The sequence below is a fragment of the Clinocottus analis genome, unplaced genomic scaffold (assembly GCF_023055335.1).
Source record: "Clinocottus analis isolate CAN_PGR_092001 unplaced genomic scaffold, fCliAna1.0.p SCAF_7, whole genome shotgun sequence".
In the NCBI taxonomy this organism is placed as follows: domain Eukaryota; kingdom Metazoa; phylum Chordata; class Actinopteri; order Perciformes; family Cottidae; genus Clinocottus; species Clinocottus analis.
In genome coordinates, this window is record NW_027176229.1 from 16,525,148 (window position 1) to 16,539,661 (window position 14,514).

Consider the following 14,514-nt stretch of genomic DNA (forward strand, 5'->3'; position numbering starts at 1 on the left):
CCAGTGGAAAATGTACCATTGACCAGAGGCTACTCAAGTTTTCCACTTTACCCAAGTAGCTTTTCAGCTGTTCTCTGCAGGATAGGTAGCATGGTTTACTGTAACATTTAACGAACAGATCTAGTGCAGCGCTAAGTAATTGAGGCTGCTGAAGTCAGCATGCCAGAGCAGCTGAAGTTAAGGTGAAGATCTGGCAGCTTGCATGCAGTGAGGTCACAGAAACACAGAAATAAAAATCGTTTTAAGCCATATGGTGCAACATTCATTGTGGAGCCTGAGTTGCGCAAGTGCAGCTGTAATCAGTGCTGTTTCGAGTACATTTGGACTTATAGACTGAAATCATCTTAAGAAAAATAACTCGCAGCATGAAAATATGTGACATTTACATTTAAGTCTCTTACCTCAATTGTCTACAATCTCACATGAGATCAGTCATGCTTCTCTTAACTGCATTGTGTAGTCTTTAAGACCCCCCTCTGAAGGGCAGAGGGTAAAGGCTAGACAGGTGTCTTCTCAGCTTTAACTGGAGCAACCATCATAAAGACTGGCGATGTGGACATGTTTATGACCAAACACACGAGGGCAGGAATTGTGTTTCACTGTTGAAAAGAGAGAAATCATTTTTAATTAACCCACAATTCATATGATTGAGCAGCAGTAAATGCACCTACACTGCCGTGCTGCTGTTGGCACAGTAAAGGGGAAGGAAATTCTGGAAGCAGGAAAGAAAAGGAAAGAAAATGCCAACCGCCCCTTATCTCCCACCTTAAAGGGTCGACATTATTTTTAGGGATTTACATTAACCCTTTTTGCTCTGGTTCCATTTGGCACTATTGCCATTGGAAAATGGTCCCGTGAGGGGTGCCCTGAAACAAAAAACTCTGACTCATCATTTTCCAACCCTCCACCAATCCCCAAATCCCAAACACTTTCCATTTGTTGTGATTGAGAGCAGGTGGGCTTACTCCGTCGCATCCAAGTGCATACACGGTTTGTCTTTTATCCACCTGCAGTATGGGAGGTGATTTGTGCCCATCTCAATGTCTGTGAGCGTCAAAGTGTGAACACAATCTCTCATTAGCTGAGAATTTCACCAGTACAAGCCAAGTTTCGGGACTTGCAGCTCAGCCCATGATGGAGCTTGAGAGGTGTAGTACCCACAACCGCAGAGAGCCATCTGGGGCCCCAGGTTTTGGTTGCAGTGCCAGGTGTTTAGTTTGGAGCAGGACCGCAGCCCTGTGGTAGCTGGCTGTGTGCACTGTACACCTACATGTCCCATGTGTATGAGCGGATGGAGGTTACTGTAACCTCAACTATTCTCCTGCCACTGTGCCTGGGCACTCATAGTTTTGGCAGAAAGACTACAGACAACTGTGAAAGGCAACCAGAGGACAAACATATCATGGGTGAATGGACAGATGTATGGTAACAACACCCTGATGAACCTTGCTTTATGGGCTTTTAAAATATAACTTGCCTCATCTCATAGGGCCAGAATTTAGTTATATGTTGCTGTATATTCAGCGATGTTCACCAAATGAATACTACTCCTCACCGGCAAAGTTCCAAAGATTTCAGAGGAGCCTCAAAAAAGCAGCAGCCGATAATTCAATTAGAACCCAAAAAGCCTTCAATGCGTAATGCGCCGCCGCCTCGAGCGCGCATTGTCCTGCGTGAGAGGTTGAAACGGGGCAGGGTGAAAAGGACCCAGCAGGCTGTGCTTTTAAAAGACCCGAGGAGACTATAAAAGTGCTTTCATGCCCGCTGCAGTCGGAGCTCGGCTCGATATGCGCAGACACACGGAGCTCGGTAGGCAGAGCAGAAAGGAGCACACCACACACTTCACTCCCACACGCGCAGTGTTCAGGCTTTATTTTTTAAACGTCGGCTCTCTGTCATAGGTAGAGACAAACCAGAAGCGGGAATTTACGTGGTGGCAATTGCCTTTAGTTCACTTAGTTTTAAGTCACATAGTGTTGAACACAGTTGTCGGTAGTCAGTCGTCATCATTCTGCTACTTTAGTGAATAGGATGCGCGTCTTCTCCAGCCGACCCGGAGCTGTTTGACACATTTCTCCCACCGAGCTGGATTCACTAACCGGTCTGCTTTCTCACCGGGGGAAGTTGGGCTCCGTTCTTCTCTTCTGGCCGTACTTTTCATGCCACGGAAATGGGACCGCGCCAACGGGAGAGCGTGTCCGCGCTTTGTAGTAGAAGTTTGCTGTGGAGTGTGCTGATCATCTGGCTCACCACGTTTGTTGAGGGGACCTGGAAGACGGGACTATACAAGACCTACTCATCTGGGGCGCAGACCGCCCCTCTAACCTCAGTCTATCAGAAAAGGTAAGGGAAGCATCCACTCACTTTATATTATTATACCACATAACCTGTTCGTTTTCAATTATGACTTGTGTCTTGTGTTGCATCCACACAATAACCCCCTTTGCCTCAGTCTATTTTTTAAAATCGCACAGTTTTTATGTCCTCTTGTTAAAACAACACTGCAGAGTGACTCCCATCACCATCCATCTACCAGGTCCTATTGTCTTCATGACAGTTTGTTTCCTTCTTCCTGTGCTGGCAGCACACATTGCTCAGCTGACTCCCTTTCGTGAATGTTGTCCCCATTCACCCAGCATCTCTCTGTATGGAGCTCCAGAGAGCACCTCCACAGTCCCCGGAGGTGTGTTGTGCTCTTTGAACTCGGCATCAGGAGACGCAGCAGCAGCATGTCAGGGTGCTCTTCAAAAGCCCGCCTGTAGTCCTCACATCTGTCCAGTCGAACCTGCTCCTTTGTGGATCCCAGTGGTGAACGCAGGATGCATCTTGAAGAAGTGTTAAAGACAGTGAAAGAGGAGGTGATGATATGTATGGCTGTGATAATGTGCACACGATTGATAACAGGTCACTGAATGAATCGGGGGATGCAACGTTCTCGTCAAATGATTGATCCTGCGTTTCCAACGCGCAGTCACCATACTTAACTCCCATAAGAGTGATATTCGGCTCTGCTCCCCCCCTGGGCAGAGACAATATTTAGCTCGGACACTAGCCAGTACTTACAGATGACTGGACGTTACCCATCTTGCACCTATTCGCGCTGTCGGGCTGAGAGCGTGTGCAGATTAGGGTGTGTGGGCCGACCGTGACCGGAGGCTGAAACCTCTTCTCTCGGATGAGGCCTGTCCCTCTCGGTGTGTCCAGGTGGCTTTCAGCACTCCCAGCCTCGCTCCACTGGCTCCCCTCTCTGCTCAGCTCCCCTGTCCCTCATGGCTAAAGGTTTGTTGACATGTTTACTAAACACATGCAGCTGGGACTCCACCGCATCTGGGTCTGTTCTGGGCGGAAGAGATGAGTTTACAGTGGGTTAGCTGCTGTTAGTAAGTGGCAAGTGGAGGAATGTCAAGATAGGAAAAAAGACGAAAGGGGTTGTCGGCGTGAGTCAGCCGCCGTCTTTGGAGGCCGAGAGGTCAGCGGGTTTAAGGTGACGTGAGAAGAGCTCAGTCCACCTGCTGCCGAGCCTGCTCTGTGAAATCAGCAGTTTATGGTGTGTCAAGTCAACAAAGCCAAACAGTAAGCAGTGGGATCTCAGAGAGCAGAGGGCTCTCCCGTGGGCTCTCGCAACTTGACACTGAATGACAGAAACTTAACTTGTCATTGGTGTGCCGGCACTTCAAAGGAAGTGGCTATTAATTTTAGCAGACTGGGAATCTGTCACAGGAAAAGCTTCTCTAAGAATGCCCTCCCTCACCAGCCCTGTCTTCACACAGCGATTACCCAAATCAAAGGGGATTAACAACTCTCGAGTAATTTCGCATTCGCTCTGTTGAGGAGCTGATAAAGTGTTCATTCACCCTTGTCCTTCTTAACGACTATATGAGCTCAGTACACTGAGGGTTATGAGGTAGCTGCTTCTTTATTTCTTGTCTGGCCCATTTCTTTATCCTTCCTGGGAGGACTTGTCATGGTCTGACAGGCGGTCTGAACCCCGTGGCCACCCTCATACCTCACACATTTAAACCACATATCCATGCTTTCTTTAAGCATGGGAATGAAGATGGCAGATTCCAGGAGGCTGAGCCCTGTGTGGCTTAACACAGAATGGCTTTAGATTTCAAATAACTTCAAACAATGGATGTGCTCAAGGAAAGTTGTTCGTTAGTATTAGGAAGCCGTCACCAATTGCACATTAAATCACTGGGGGCTGATACATTCATCAAGAGCGAGTGAGCTCGTATACCAGCAGAGAGCTGCAGAAATTAGTAGATTCATAAATGAATTATGCTGAAATTAAAAAAATGATTGTTCCATCTTTTCCAATGTGCAGATTTGTAACATTGTAAACCTAATATATTTTCTTTGGATTCAAATTTTTCCATATATTTGCTTGTTTCTCGAGTCTTCTCCGATTTAAACTTGAATTATTTCGGGTTTTGGACCCCCTAGTTGGACGACATCAACTTGGAGGAAATTGTGATGCCTTTTTCCACCATTATAGGAAGCATTAATCTAATAATCTGGAAAATCATACAGATAAATCATCATGAAAATAAGCCCTAAATCACTGTAAGTGACCAGTCCACAGTGTCAGTATCTCAGCTCCACATGATTATACATTCATGACTTATAATCAGGCTGTATCTCATTGGTGTGGTATAAGTGCTTTCTTCAGTTGAGAGGAATTCAATTTGTACTTTCCAGCCGGAACACCTAAAGATGCCCGGACCCGTTACACACCGAGACTCTCAGAGCTCACAGGTGTCCAGGTCTGAAATCTCGAAACAGACAAAGACAACGGAAAGTTTTCCTTGTTCCTCTGAGGCTGCCGTGAAGAGTCATTTAGCCCTGACCTTCAAGGCGTCACGGTGGGGCTTTGATTCTCCTCACATGGAAAACACATGGCATTTCTGAACCGGCAATATGACAGCCCACCAGTATTCATATTGTCTGTTAATTTATCATCTAACACTTCTTCACATTCTTACACTATTCTTGTCTACGTTGCTCTGGTTCTTTCTTTCTTGAGCTGCAGATTATGACTCCAGGAATGCTTTATATCTCTGTCCCTCCATTAATTTCACTGCACTCTCTCTATTTTTCTCTGTCATTTTTTGTTTGCGCCACATCCATCATGTGCCTCTTCTCTATCCCGTGGGGCCAGGAGTACCTAATAATTGTCTTTCCTTCCCTTTCCCTGTTCCCATCGGAAGCACCTCTGTGTGACCCGTATGATAAAATAACCTTTGTTTCCTCTCCTCTCCTCTGTCTGGCCGTTTGCCACATCTGTCTTTTGTCCTTTGTTCTCCTCAAGTATTTTTCCCAAAGACAGAAATCTAGCAAAATTCCTTTACATTTCTATCCATGCTTTCTATCATATCTTTGAGTGCTCGTCCTCCCACAGCACATGAATGAATGGGTAGGAGTTAAGTGAGTTACTGGGCTACGGCATGTTTCACTCAGTCTCACCAGTGTTGTTGCCCTCATCAGCAATCTTGTCAGTTCACACAGCTCCCAGCTTCATCCTCCCCACGCAGTCTGCTGCAGAATGTGCACAGTGTAATCATGAACGATGCAGCCTACACAGTGTACAAGGCCAAAATGAGGGCTAATAGAATACAGCATACCTGTTAAAGCCTTTTTTTTAAAGTTCATCCATTTGCATTAATTTAGGCATTCAGCACGTTTTTCTTCCCCTTCAATGTTTTACGGTCTTGGCGTCCGGAGCGTTGAGAAACAGATGGGCCAAAGCTCTGATCTTTCCGTCCCTTAAAGATTGAAGATTTATTTCATAACTGTTGGCTGTGACTGAGCGAGGGTTGATGATTTATTTAGCTTGGGCCTGGCGTTCAGTGTGCCATGTGTGCTCAGAGACCTGATACTCGCTCAGCCTGCTTGGAGCTTTTGCCAGTGAAACAGCATGGTGCTGGTGGGTTTCACACTTCTTAACCCAAGGACGTCTCCTGTAACAGGAGGGTGCTGACTATGAAACATTTTACATTTAAAGACAGCAAGCACACCAAGTGTCCCTGTCTCATTGTATAGTAGTAACCGAATGAGGAGGAAAATGTATTGGCGGGCCTGTAAATGAAACAGATTTTTAATCTTGAGTCTTCCACGTCCCAGTGGTGATAGTAATGTTACCTTTAACATCTTCCTCATCCTCTCTGCAGTGTAGAAAGAATTGTTCTTGCAGATCAGTTACATACTGCAGGTATTGGTTGTCCAGCCCTTTGGGAAATGCTAAACTCTTTTATGCCAACTGCTTTTATTATTTCATTCACTAAAGCAGCAGCAGCAGTTGGCATTTCCTCTTTGGTAATTGCATAAGTGCAAAGCAAAGAGAGAGAGGGAGACCATAAAGCCCACCCCCACTTCCCCCCTCCTGCCCCCTGGTGACAATCTTAGCTGTTCCCAGGTGAAACCTTGTCTCAGCCTGGGAAACTCAGATGTTTATCTGTTGGGGCTGGAGGATAAGTGGTGGGGAGGAGTTGGGCTTAGTACCCCCCCTCCTGTTACTCCAAGCTCTACCTGACCACAGCTGCTCCTTCAATGTCTGACATTTTCCACTCATCATTAGAGCATTTTTTTCAGGACAAGGGAAAGCAATCATAGGGTAATCATATAGATCTGTGTTCATTTATGTAGCCTTAAGGCTGATGGATATACCAAGATACGTGAAGGGTGGGCTTGTATTTAAATAACATATGTGGCGGATGAATTCTCCCATTACTTTACTTGAGAAGTTTAGGATTAATTCAAACTGTGTCTTACTTTTGCACACCGTTTACTTTTAATAGTCCCTGTAATAAGTCTTCTCACTTATTCTGGCAAACTTTTTTCAAAATGTCATTATTCTACAGGCCAGTAAACAACTTTTGCGGGTCACGGTCTGCTTTTATGCTGTAAAATTTCGGGGTATGTTAAGATAAAAAAGCTTTTATTTAAAATTAGCACGGATTCAAAAATACTTACAAATATTTAACTGTGAACTCCATTGGTGTTTGAGGAACAGGATCTCATCCTGCTTTTCCAGCAGACGTTGACTCAGCGTTGACTCAGAGATTTGTTCTCATCCTGCCACTCCTTCTCGTTGACTCTCTCGTCCTCCCGTGCCTGCTTTCTAATGGCTCTCTCTGACTTGAGAGCTGCCATTATTTTCGCTTTCTCCTCCTCCCATCTGAGCTCCTCGGTGGTCATCTGTTTCTTCGAGCCCGCATTATCGGACGCCAGCTCCTTGATTTGTTTTTGGACGGATTGATACTTAAGCATGACAGAATACAGCAGGTATTCTGCTCTTGCTTCTCGAAGAGTCATAAAATAAAGACCCAGGAGGAGAGTTTAGGGTTTTTATTGAGAATTTTTCCTTTTTTTTGTAAAACTGTGAAAAAACATAACATTAAATTACCTTACAAACTGTCCATATACGAGAATATTTAGCTATAATTCAGCATGAATCCAGTACGCCAGAAAACTTGACCAGTTAGCGTCTAAGCTAATTTTAACAGTGATGTCAAAATCGTGATTAGCTTATATTGCTAAAAAATATATATGTACATTTTCTCATCCAATTTTTTTTGCCCAGGGAAAGATCACGACCCAGCAGTGGAGAATCGCTGCTATAGGCTACATTATTATTTTATGAATGGAAAACATGAAGATGAATCAATAATCCAGACGACTAAACTGCAGCAGATAGTCACATCAAAAAGCAATACCTGCAGTAGTTTCTAGACGTGCTCGCTGGCTCACGTCTGTGTGTGCGGCCTCCAACCACATGTGGGGATCGTTAATTGGAGCTGGTTCAGGGCGGCTTCGCATCCTCCGCCATCGGCAGTTTCCCTTAGTGTAAACCGTCTCTCACACACAAACATATGGTCTCACATATTGACAAACAGACTTTGGGGGGAACACACTCCCACTCTTGGAAACACATTGGCAGCAGAACACACAAAGTGTAGTTGTGTGTTACGAGCCACACGGTCCCTTTGTGGTTTCTACACAGAGCCCCCTTTCTATACGTCGACTGATTGTGTAAACACAGGCCATTATAATTGTTGTCCTCCAGCTGTAGCCATGGGATCTGGTTATTTGTAAATTGTGTTGTTAATACGATAATAATACCATATGGCAGCTCAAACAGCCTCAGTTTGTTTACATACAATAAAGCCAAAAAAGAAGCGTAATCAGCCTTCAGTGAAGAAGAGGCATAAGATGAAACTCGGCTCTCCAGCTAAACTTTTCTCATAAACAAATCTCATTGCCTCTACACTATCACAAACAGATATGTGCTCCTGTTAGAGGGGTAATTGAACTAAAACAAACCAAACCGATTAGCTCTCAAATGAATCACCATTAATTATAGTAACAGGATTTTAGCCTAATGGGGGGCTTTACTGTGTGTTAATTACGAATTTTGCTTCTGGAGGCCTAATAAATAACTGAAGCACGGCACTTACCATAGCCTGATCTAATAATCTAAGAGTCTAAGTATCAGATCTTAACCTCTGACCTTTTCATTAATGTTTTTTTTTTCTCTAGAAGGTTTCTTAACAGCCTCAGTGACTGATGCTATATCTCCTGAAGCCTCTCTGGAAAGGAAGTGGACTCATGATCCAGAAGTAACCGTGTTGAAAAACTTTAATCTCCGTATGGGACCTCGTCCTCCTCTTTATTCCGTCCTGGGGGATTTAACCTCTTCTGAGAGCCAAATGCAAACGGATGTGTTTTGATGGATGAGAGAGGCCGCGGTGTAAATACAGCCTACCATGCACTCCTGCCAATCTCGTGACTGATTAAAACCAGTAAACACCATAAAGAAGTTTGAAAACAAAAGGATGGGGGAAGGGATTGAACAATCTGAAGCTGCGGGAGAGGAAACAGCAGATTGAATGTGACTGCATGGCTAATTTCCTTTTGTGAGTGTCTTATTGTGTGAGTGTTCTTGTTTAAAGTTTTTTGAGAAATTCAATTATTTACTTTGAAAATTTGATTTCATTCTGTGTCTAAAAACTGCTGTTTTATTCTGTATGTCTGTTCTATTCCTCCCTTCAGGAACTGGTGTCCTCACACAGTCACGAGGACGGTGACTTGCCAGGTGCAGAATGGGACCGTCCTGCAGCGCGTCTACCAGACGTGCCGCTGGCCGCAGGGATGTACAGGAGGCAGGTGAGAAGACCACTCTGCCACAACCTTTACTGTTGTACCACTGACCTGAGCTTCTTTTAAAAGAGTAACCCACTTTAAAATACTTTTTAAAAAGCTCTGTGGAAGTGTTATTTGGTATTGTGTTCCTTTTCTCCGTTGCGGAGTTTAATAGCAGAAACATGGTTATCTTTTTAATAATCAATGTCATTCTTCTTTTTTGACTTTCATCTTCCACTTAGCGACAACAACTAACAACCCGTCGACAAACCATTAGCAGAATGACTGTGAATCCACAGTTATACCTAAATACAATAAAAGATTTATAATCCAATCATTTCAGGTCATTTCAAAAGCACATATATTTGTTAGTATCTCGTTCCTCTTGGTAAAGAATCCTCCGTGTAGGAGAAGTACGGTGGCTGCCGGGAAAACGCTCTATCTCGGAAGTCAATACCAAATTCTCAACATTAGCTCAAAAGGCAACGCAGCTGCACCGCGTGTTGTGATTATAAACTACTGATAAAGTTCATACAACAGGTTCACACCTGTTCTTGTGGGTAGACACAAGGCCTTCTGAGATATGAAGGAAATAATAAACGTAAATGAGGGCGGTTGACTGTTCACTACATCATGAACAAAGGGGAGAATTCACTAAAGGATTGCAGAGCTTTTGTGGCTGTTAACAAACAAATACAACAAAAAGAATCTGTGAAATTTTCAAAAAACCTGCACGTCCCATCTCTGTGCTATTCACATATGTTTACATTAGGTCTAATCTATGCATGCGTGCAAAATCATCCAATCGAGCCTCATTGCAAAAACAGTCTAATTCACAAAATGATAATAGCAGTTACAGTAAAATTATTAGCATTGTCAGAGAGTTGATGGTAACATTAGTGCCTTAATACCGGCCAACTGGGATATTAAATCCTGAATCATTTTTTTTTCTGTATTGTCTGTAAATCCTTGCCTGAGGTTTCGAGGAATGCATCTGCACCTCGTTGCTCTGTAACCGTAGCTTGCGGTTAGAAAATCTTTCTTTTTCTCTCTACTATTGTTCTGCTTACAATGCTACATGGATAATTGCAATCAGATGCAAAAACGGGCACATTGCACTCAGCTTCAAAACTTGTGACGCACAATTCAGTGCGCTATCGGCAGCCTCAATCCATTCTTTGTGGATTCACCTGGGAGAAGTCCAGTTACAGCAGTGTAAAATAAAAAATGCAAAGTCATCAAAAATAACTAAAGCAACTCACTCAATCACAAATGGTACTGTCACACATACGTGAATGAGGTATATTGAATTTCTCAGGCGTGTGCCCGTGCTCTTACACATTCATTTAGCTCACAGAGTCTCAGTGCAGACACAGACAGCTATCCTTACCTGTATGCGTCTGATAGCTTTACATTTTTGTGTGTGTTTTCTTTTAGCTACAGGACCGTGGTTAGACCTTCCTACAAAGTGGTGTATCGCACTGTGACCTCCCTGGAGTGGAAATGCTGTCCAGGCTTCAGCGGCGCTGCCTGTGAAGAAGGTAAGTCGAGACAGAAGGACTCAGGGACACATTGCACACATTAGTTATACAGCAGCTAACAGAAATGAACAACAGTTGGAGCTCTAAAAAAAGGGCCATCTTCACAGTCTTGGACTGAAAAATGGTTTAGTGCGTCCCGGTTTCCTCTTTTCATCATTCTTCATCCCCTCAGGCGTATCTATTTATTACCATCTGCATCCCTCTGTTTTGCATTGCTGTCTTATTGCCTGCATGTGTGCCTTCCAATACATGTGTACGAGTAATACTTTTAGTAATACTAAAACAGGAGTGATTTCATGAGACTCACATAAGGCAGCTTCAGTTAAGAAATTAGATTCTTCAGGGCAAGTCAGATACTTTTTACATTAATAATTGGTTTTAATGTGTTCGTTGTAAGAGTCATTGTACTATGTAAGGGTTGATTCAACAGTGTGGTTTTGAGTTTTATGGTCCAGCTGGCACCAAGTCTTCATGCTCTAAAATTACCATGCTAGCACTTTTGCTTTCATTTTTTCAACTACAGTAGCTGCCCACCACAAACACACACACACACACACACACACACACACACACACACACACACACACACACACACACACACACAAACACACACAGAGTGTATAATGACTTGCCCTGGCACTGGCCCCTGTGTCTCTGTAGTCTGGGGAGAAGGGTGGAGCGTCTGTTTATGTGGGACTTGACTGAGTGTAACATAAATCGTCAGGCTTTGCGACACGAAAGACAATAAATGTTTACAGTGTTTAAAGTGGTCACTTTATTTGTTCTGCTAAAAGCATAGGCTGCTTTTGTTACGCTACCCCTCCCAGGTGAGCCATGAGCAACTCCCTGCCCTCCCAGTGTTCTGGAGGCTGCTGCAGTCGAGGCTTCAGCTGGAGAAATCCATCCACTTCAAAACTGCCTGAATGCCACGCTTGTTTTAGAGCTTCCCCACTTTTAAAGTCAAAGAACACATTGATAACCCAGACTTTACTTAACAAAAGCAGAGGAACACACAGTCAAACAGGGAGGAAATTATCCAATTAAGTTGTTGCCGGAGGAGATTCCCCTCCGGTTGTCATGGCAGTAGTGGGGGGTGTCGAGCCAGCGGGGATGCTGGGATTAGCCACTTATCTGAGCGTCGTTCCGGGTGGCTTAGATCACAGGCGGCGCTGAGGAGAAGTGACAGGTCCCATTCACAGGGCCTTTACTCTCCGGCACCATGGATGCTATCCAGGGCCACAAGCGCTTTGTTCTGCTCCTGCCGCGTGAGCAGAACCTCTTGCCAGCGCAGAACCTGATACCCCGCTGCTGTCTGCCTCATTCGCTGCTTTAAGGAGGAATAAAAGCTTGCCACACGGGCAAAGCTGGAGACTGGATTGTGCTTAAAACTGTTGCCATCATTTTACCAGGTTAAGTTAAAGCTACACACATAGTTCAGTGGGTGCAACTTTCAAATCCAGGCTCCTAATAACCGTTCGTTGCGCCATCTGCAAATCTCTACACATTTCTTTGTGGCTTTCCAGACGGCTTAGAGCACTTGTTTGACCTTGAGTTTGGCCTAATTAGAAAGGCTCTGCACAAAAAGCACCTTTGTTGTATGAAAGAACAAACAACTATCCTCCTTTACAAAATCTTCTGTCTAGGTCAGACATTAGAAACATATTGCTTTTGATCTCATAAATCTCATAAATAACTAACACCGGATACATATATCTGTAAAAACCTCTTTTGGAGTTCCAGTGTTGCTTATATACCTTTGCTCCCATCATCCCTTTTCTTCTGCTTGTCTGCTTTTCACAGACTGTGAAAAATGTGTATGATCCGCTCATTTACTCACGCTGCTCTGCTTTTACGTCCACCCTTCTCTCACCAGGACAACCCAAAAGCCTTCTGGCCACGTCTGACTCCCAAGTCCAGTCTGAATTACAGCAGATCTCAACAATGTCCATACCAGCAGGACTCTGGGGCTGCTTTAATGTGCAGGAGAGGTCAGGAAGTGCTTTATAAGCTGAGAGCTTGGTCTTGATATGCATATATTGTAAATGGGGATGAGAGAGTTGTTGTCTCTTGTGTGCCTCCGTTCTCACCCGTCTGCCTGCCAATCGATTGGTCAACATATGTAAATCGACAGGTCCAGTTTGAAGAAAAGATAATGTGTTTCTGTTTAAGGTTTTAGATTATGCGTTTCCAAAGCAGCGGATATTAATGAGAGAACATTATGGGAAGAGTTCACGCCATGCTGTCATCCAGTCATTCACAGGCTAGTGGGGCTTTTTGGCATGTCACACTTCAACTGAGGGCTCCAAAAGCAAAACATTACATCACACCCTGATAAACAAACTAACGCCATCAGAGTCCAAGCGCAGTAAGATAACACCGCATCAGACAGGAACCTTTCACATTCACTCTCTTTTTCTTATTTCCTCACCCTAACCCCAGGACTTGGCTGGAATTCCAGGCCAGTGGTGTAATTACTGGGTCCTAATTGTTTTCTATGAGGTTTGGGAGATATTGTTTTACTTGTGGACACAATGGTCTTTATCTCTGATTGAGCTCGTGGAAGAAAAAAGGCTAAGTATTTGCAGATGGAAGCACTTTTATAGCTTGCCAGAAGCAGGGATTTAATGTATGCCTGGTTGGCTTTGGCATTCCAAGTAAGTAAATGCTTGTTTTCAGATGGGATATTTTAAATTGTGCTATATCAACATCAAACACAAATTATACCTAATTTAGAAGTGCAAAAATGTAAATGAAACATTATGACTTAAGAGCTGTCTCTCAACCTCTGCATGGGTTGCATCAGTGTCAATATACAGTGCAGCAATGAAGGAGGCTTGCATGCTCAGCAGTTGTGGATATCAGTCAAATTCATAATTTTGGACTTTGCCCTCTGTATGTTTATTTTGATACAGTCTTAAAAGTGTGAAGATGGCCCTAAGAAACGGCAGTAGATATGTTCGCTTTGTTTTGATTTACAGCACTTAAGGGTTCAGCTTATCACAGGAGGGGGCCGGCATGCAGCAAAACATATGGGGGAACGTAGGTTTGAATTAGCACGGCTGTCAAAGCCCTGCCACGGGGGTACCCATCAAGCCGTATCTCGCAGCCAAGCGGAGGCCGCAGTTTTTGGGTCGCAATTACGGTATGGCTGGGAGGCATCGGCGTGCTGTCTGTAATAAGCCGCAGAAATGTAATCTGTGTTTTCACAGCTCAGTGCGGCTTATCACAGGCCTGCACGCTAAACCCCTCAATTTAAACATCAGTCGGCTGCAGCTTGCCATTAGCAACCGAAGAGTGGGAGTGCGTGGATGCCGATATGTGTCTGTCTGACTGCCAGAGTGAATGTGTGGGCGGGGGAGCAAGGTGTTGAGGATTTGTACAGTGTGGGATGCAGCTGTTGGGCGTGATTAAATGCTTTAATGGCAGCCGGCTATACTAGCTGTGAGGGAAGCGAGGTTAGAGAGGGGGAAGCTGAGCAAGAGCAGGTGACCTCCACCTCTCTTCGACCACACAGAGCAGCACCATCAGAGTCATGACAGACAAACACAGAGTCGGCATTTCATTTAGCCCTCCTCTTTTCTTTCAGTCACATTCCTGGATCCCCTGTGTTTGCATTAGTAGGTGTTCAATATGTAAATTTTCCCTCGCTCCAATTCATTCACAAAACAAAACCCCAACAGATTTAGCCTACTCCAGGGTGTTTATGCCCTCATGAGACAAGATCCACGAAGACCATAAAGAAACCAAAACGATTTTCCTCTTTCCTGTCGGCCTTTCTTTTCATCCTTATTTATTCTCTCAACATAAATTGCAGTGAGCTTTCAGAAATGCT

The 14,514-nt window shown here is 44.3% G+C and overlaps 1 protein-coding gene across 2 annotated transcripts in view; it reads left to right on the forward strand.

Annotated features, from left to right (window-relative positions):
• The first annotated feature begins 1,731 nt into the window (after positions 1-1,731).
• The window catches only part of emid1 (EMI domain containing 1), a 49,096-nt gene continuing 36,313 nt past the window's right edge, over positions 1,732-14,514 (forward strand). For both annotated transcript variants that reach the window (XM_068566703.1, XM_068566704.1), the window contains exons 1-3: positions 1,732-2,343; positions 9,052-9,165; positions 10,579-10,682. In XM_068566703.1, the coding sequence (XP_068422804.1) occupies positions 2,171-2,343; positions 9,052-9,165; positions 10,579-10,682 (391 nt within the window). In that variant the 5' untranslated portion in view covers positions 1,732-2,170. The remainder of the gene's footprint in view (positions 2,344-9,051; positions 9,166-10,578; positions 10,683-14,514) is intronic.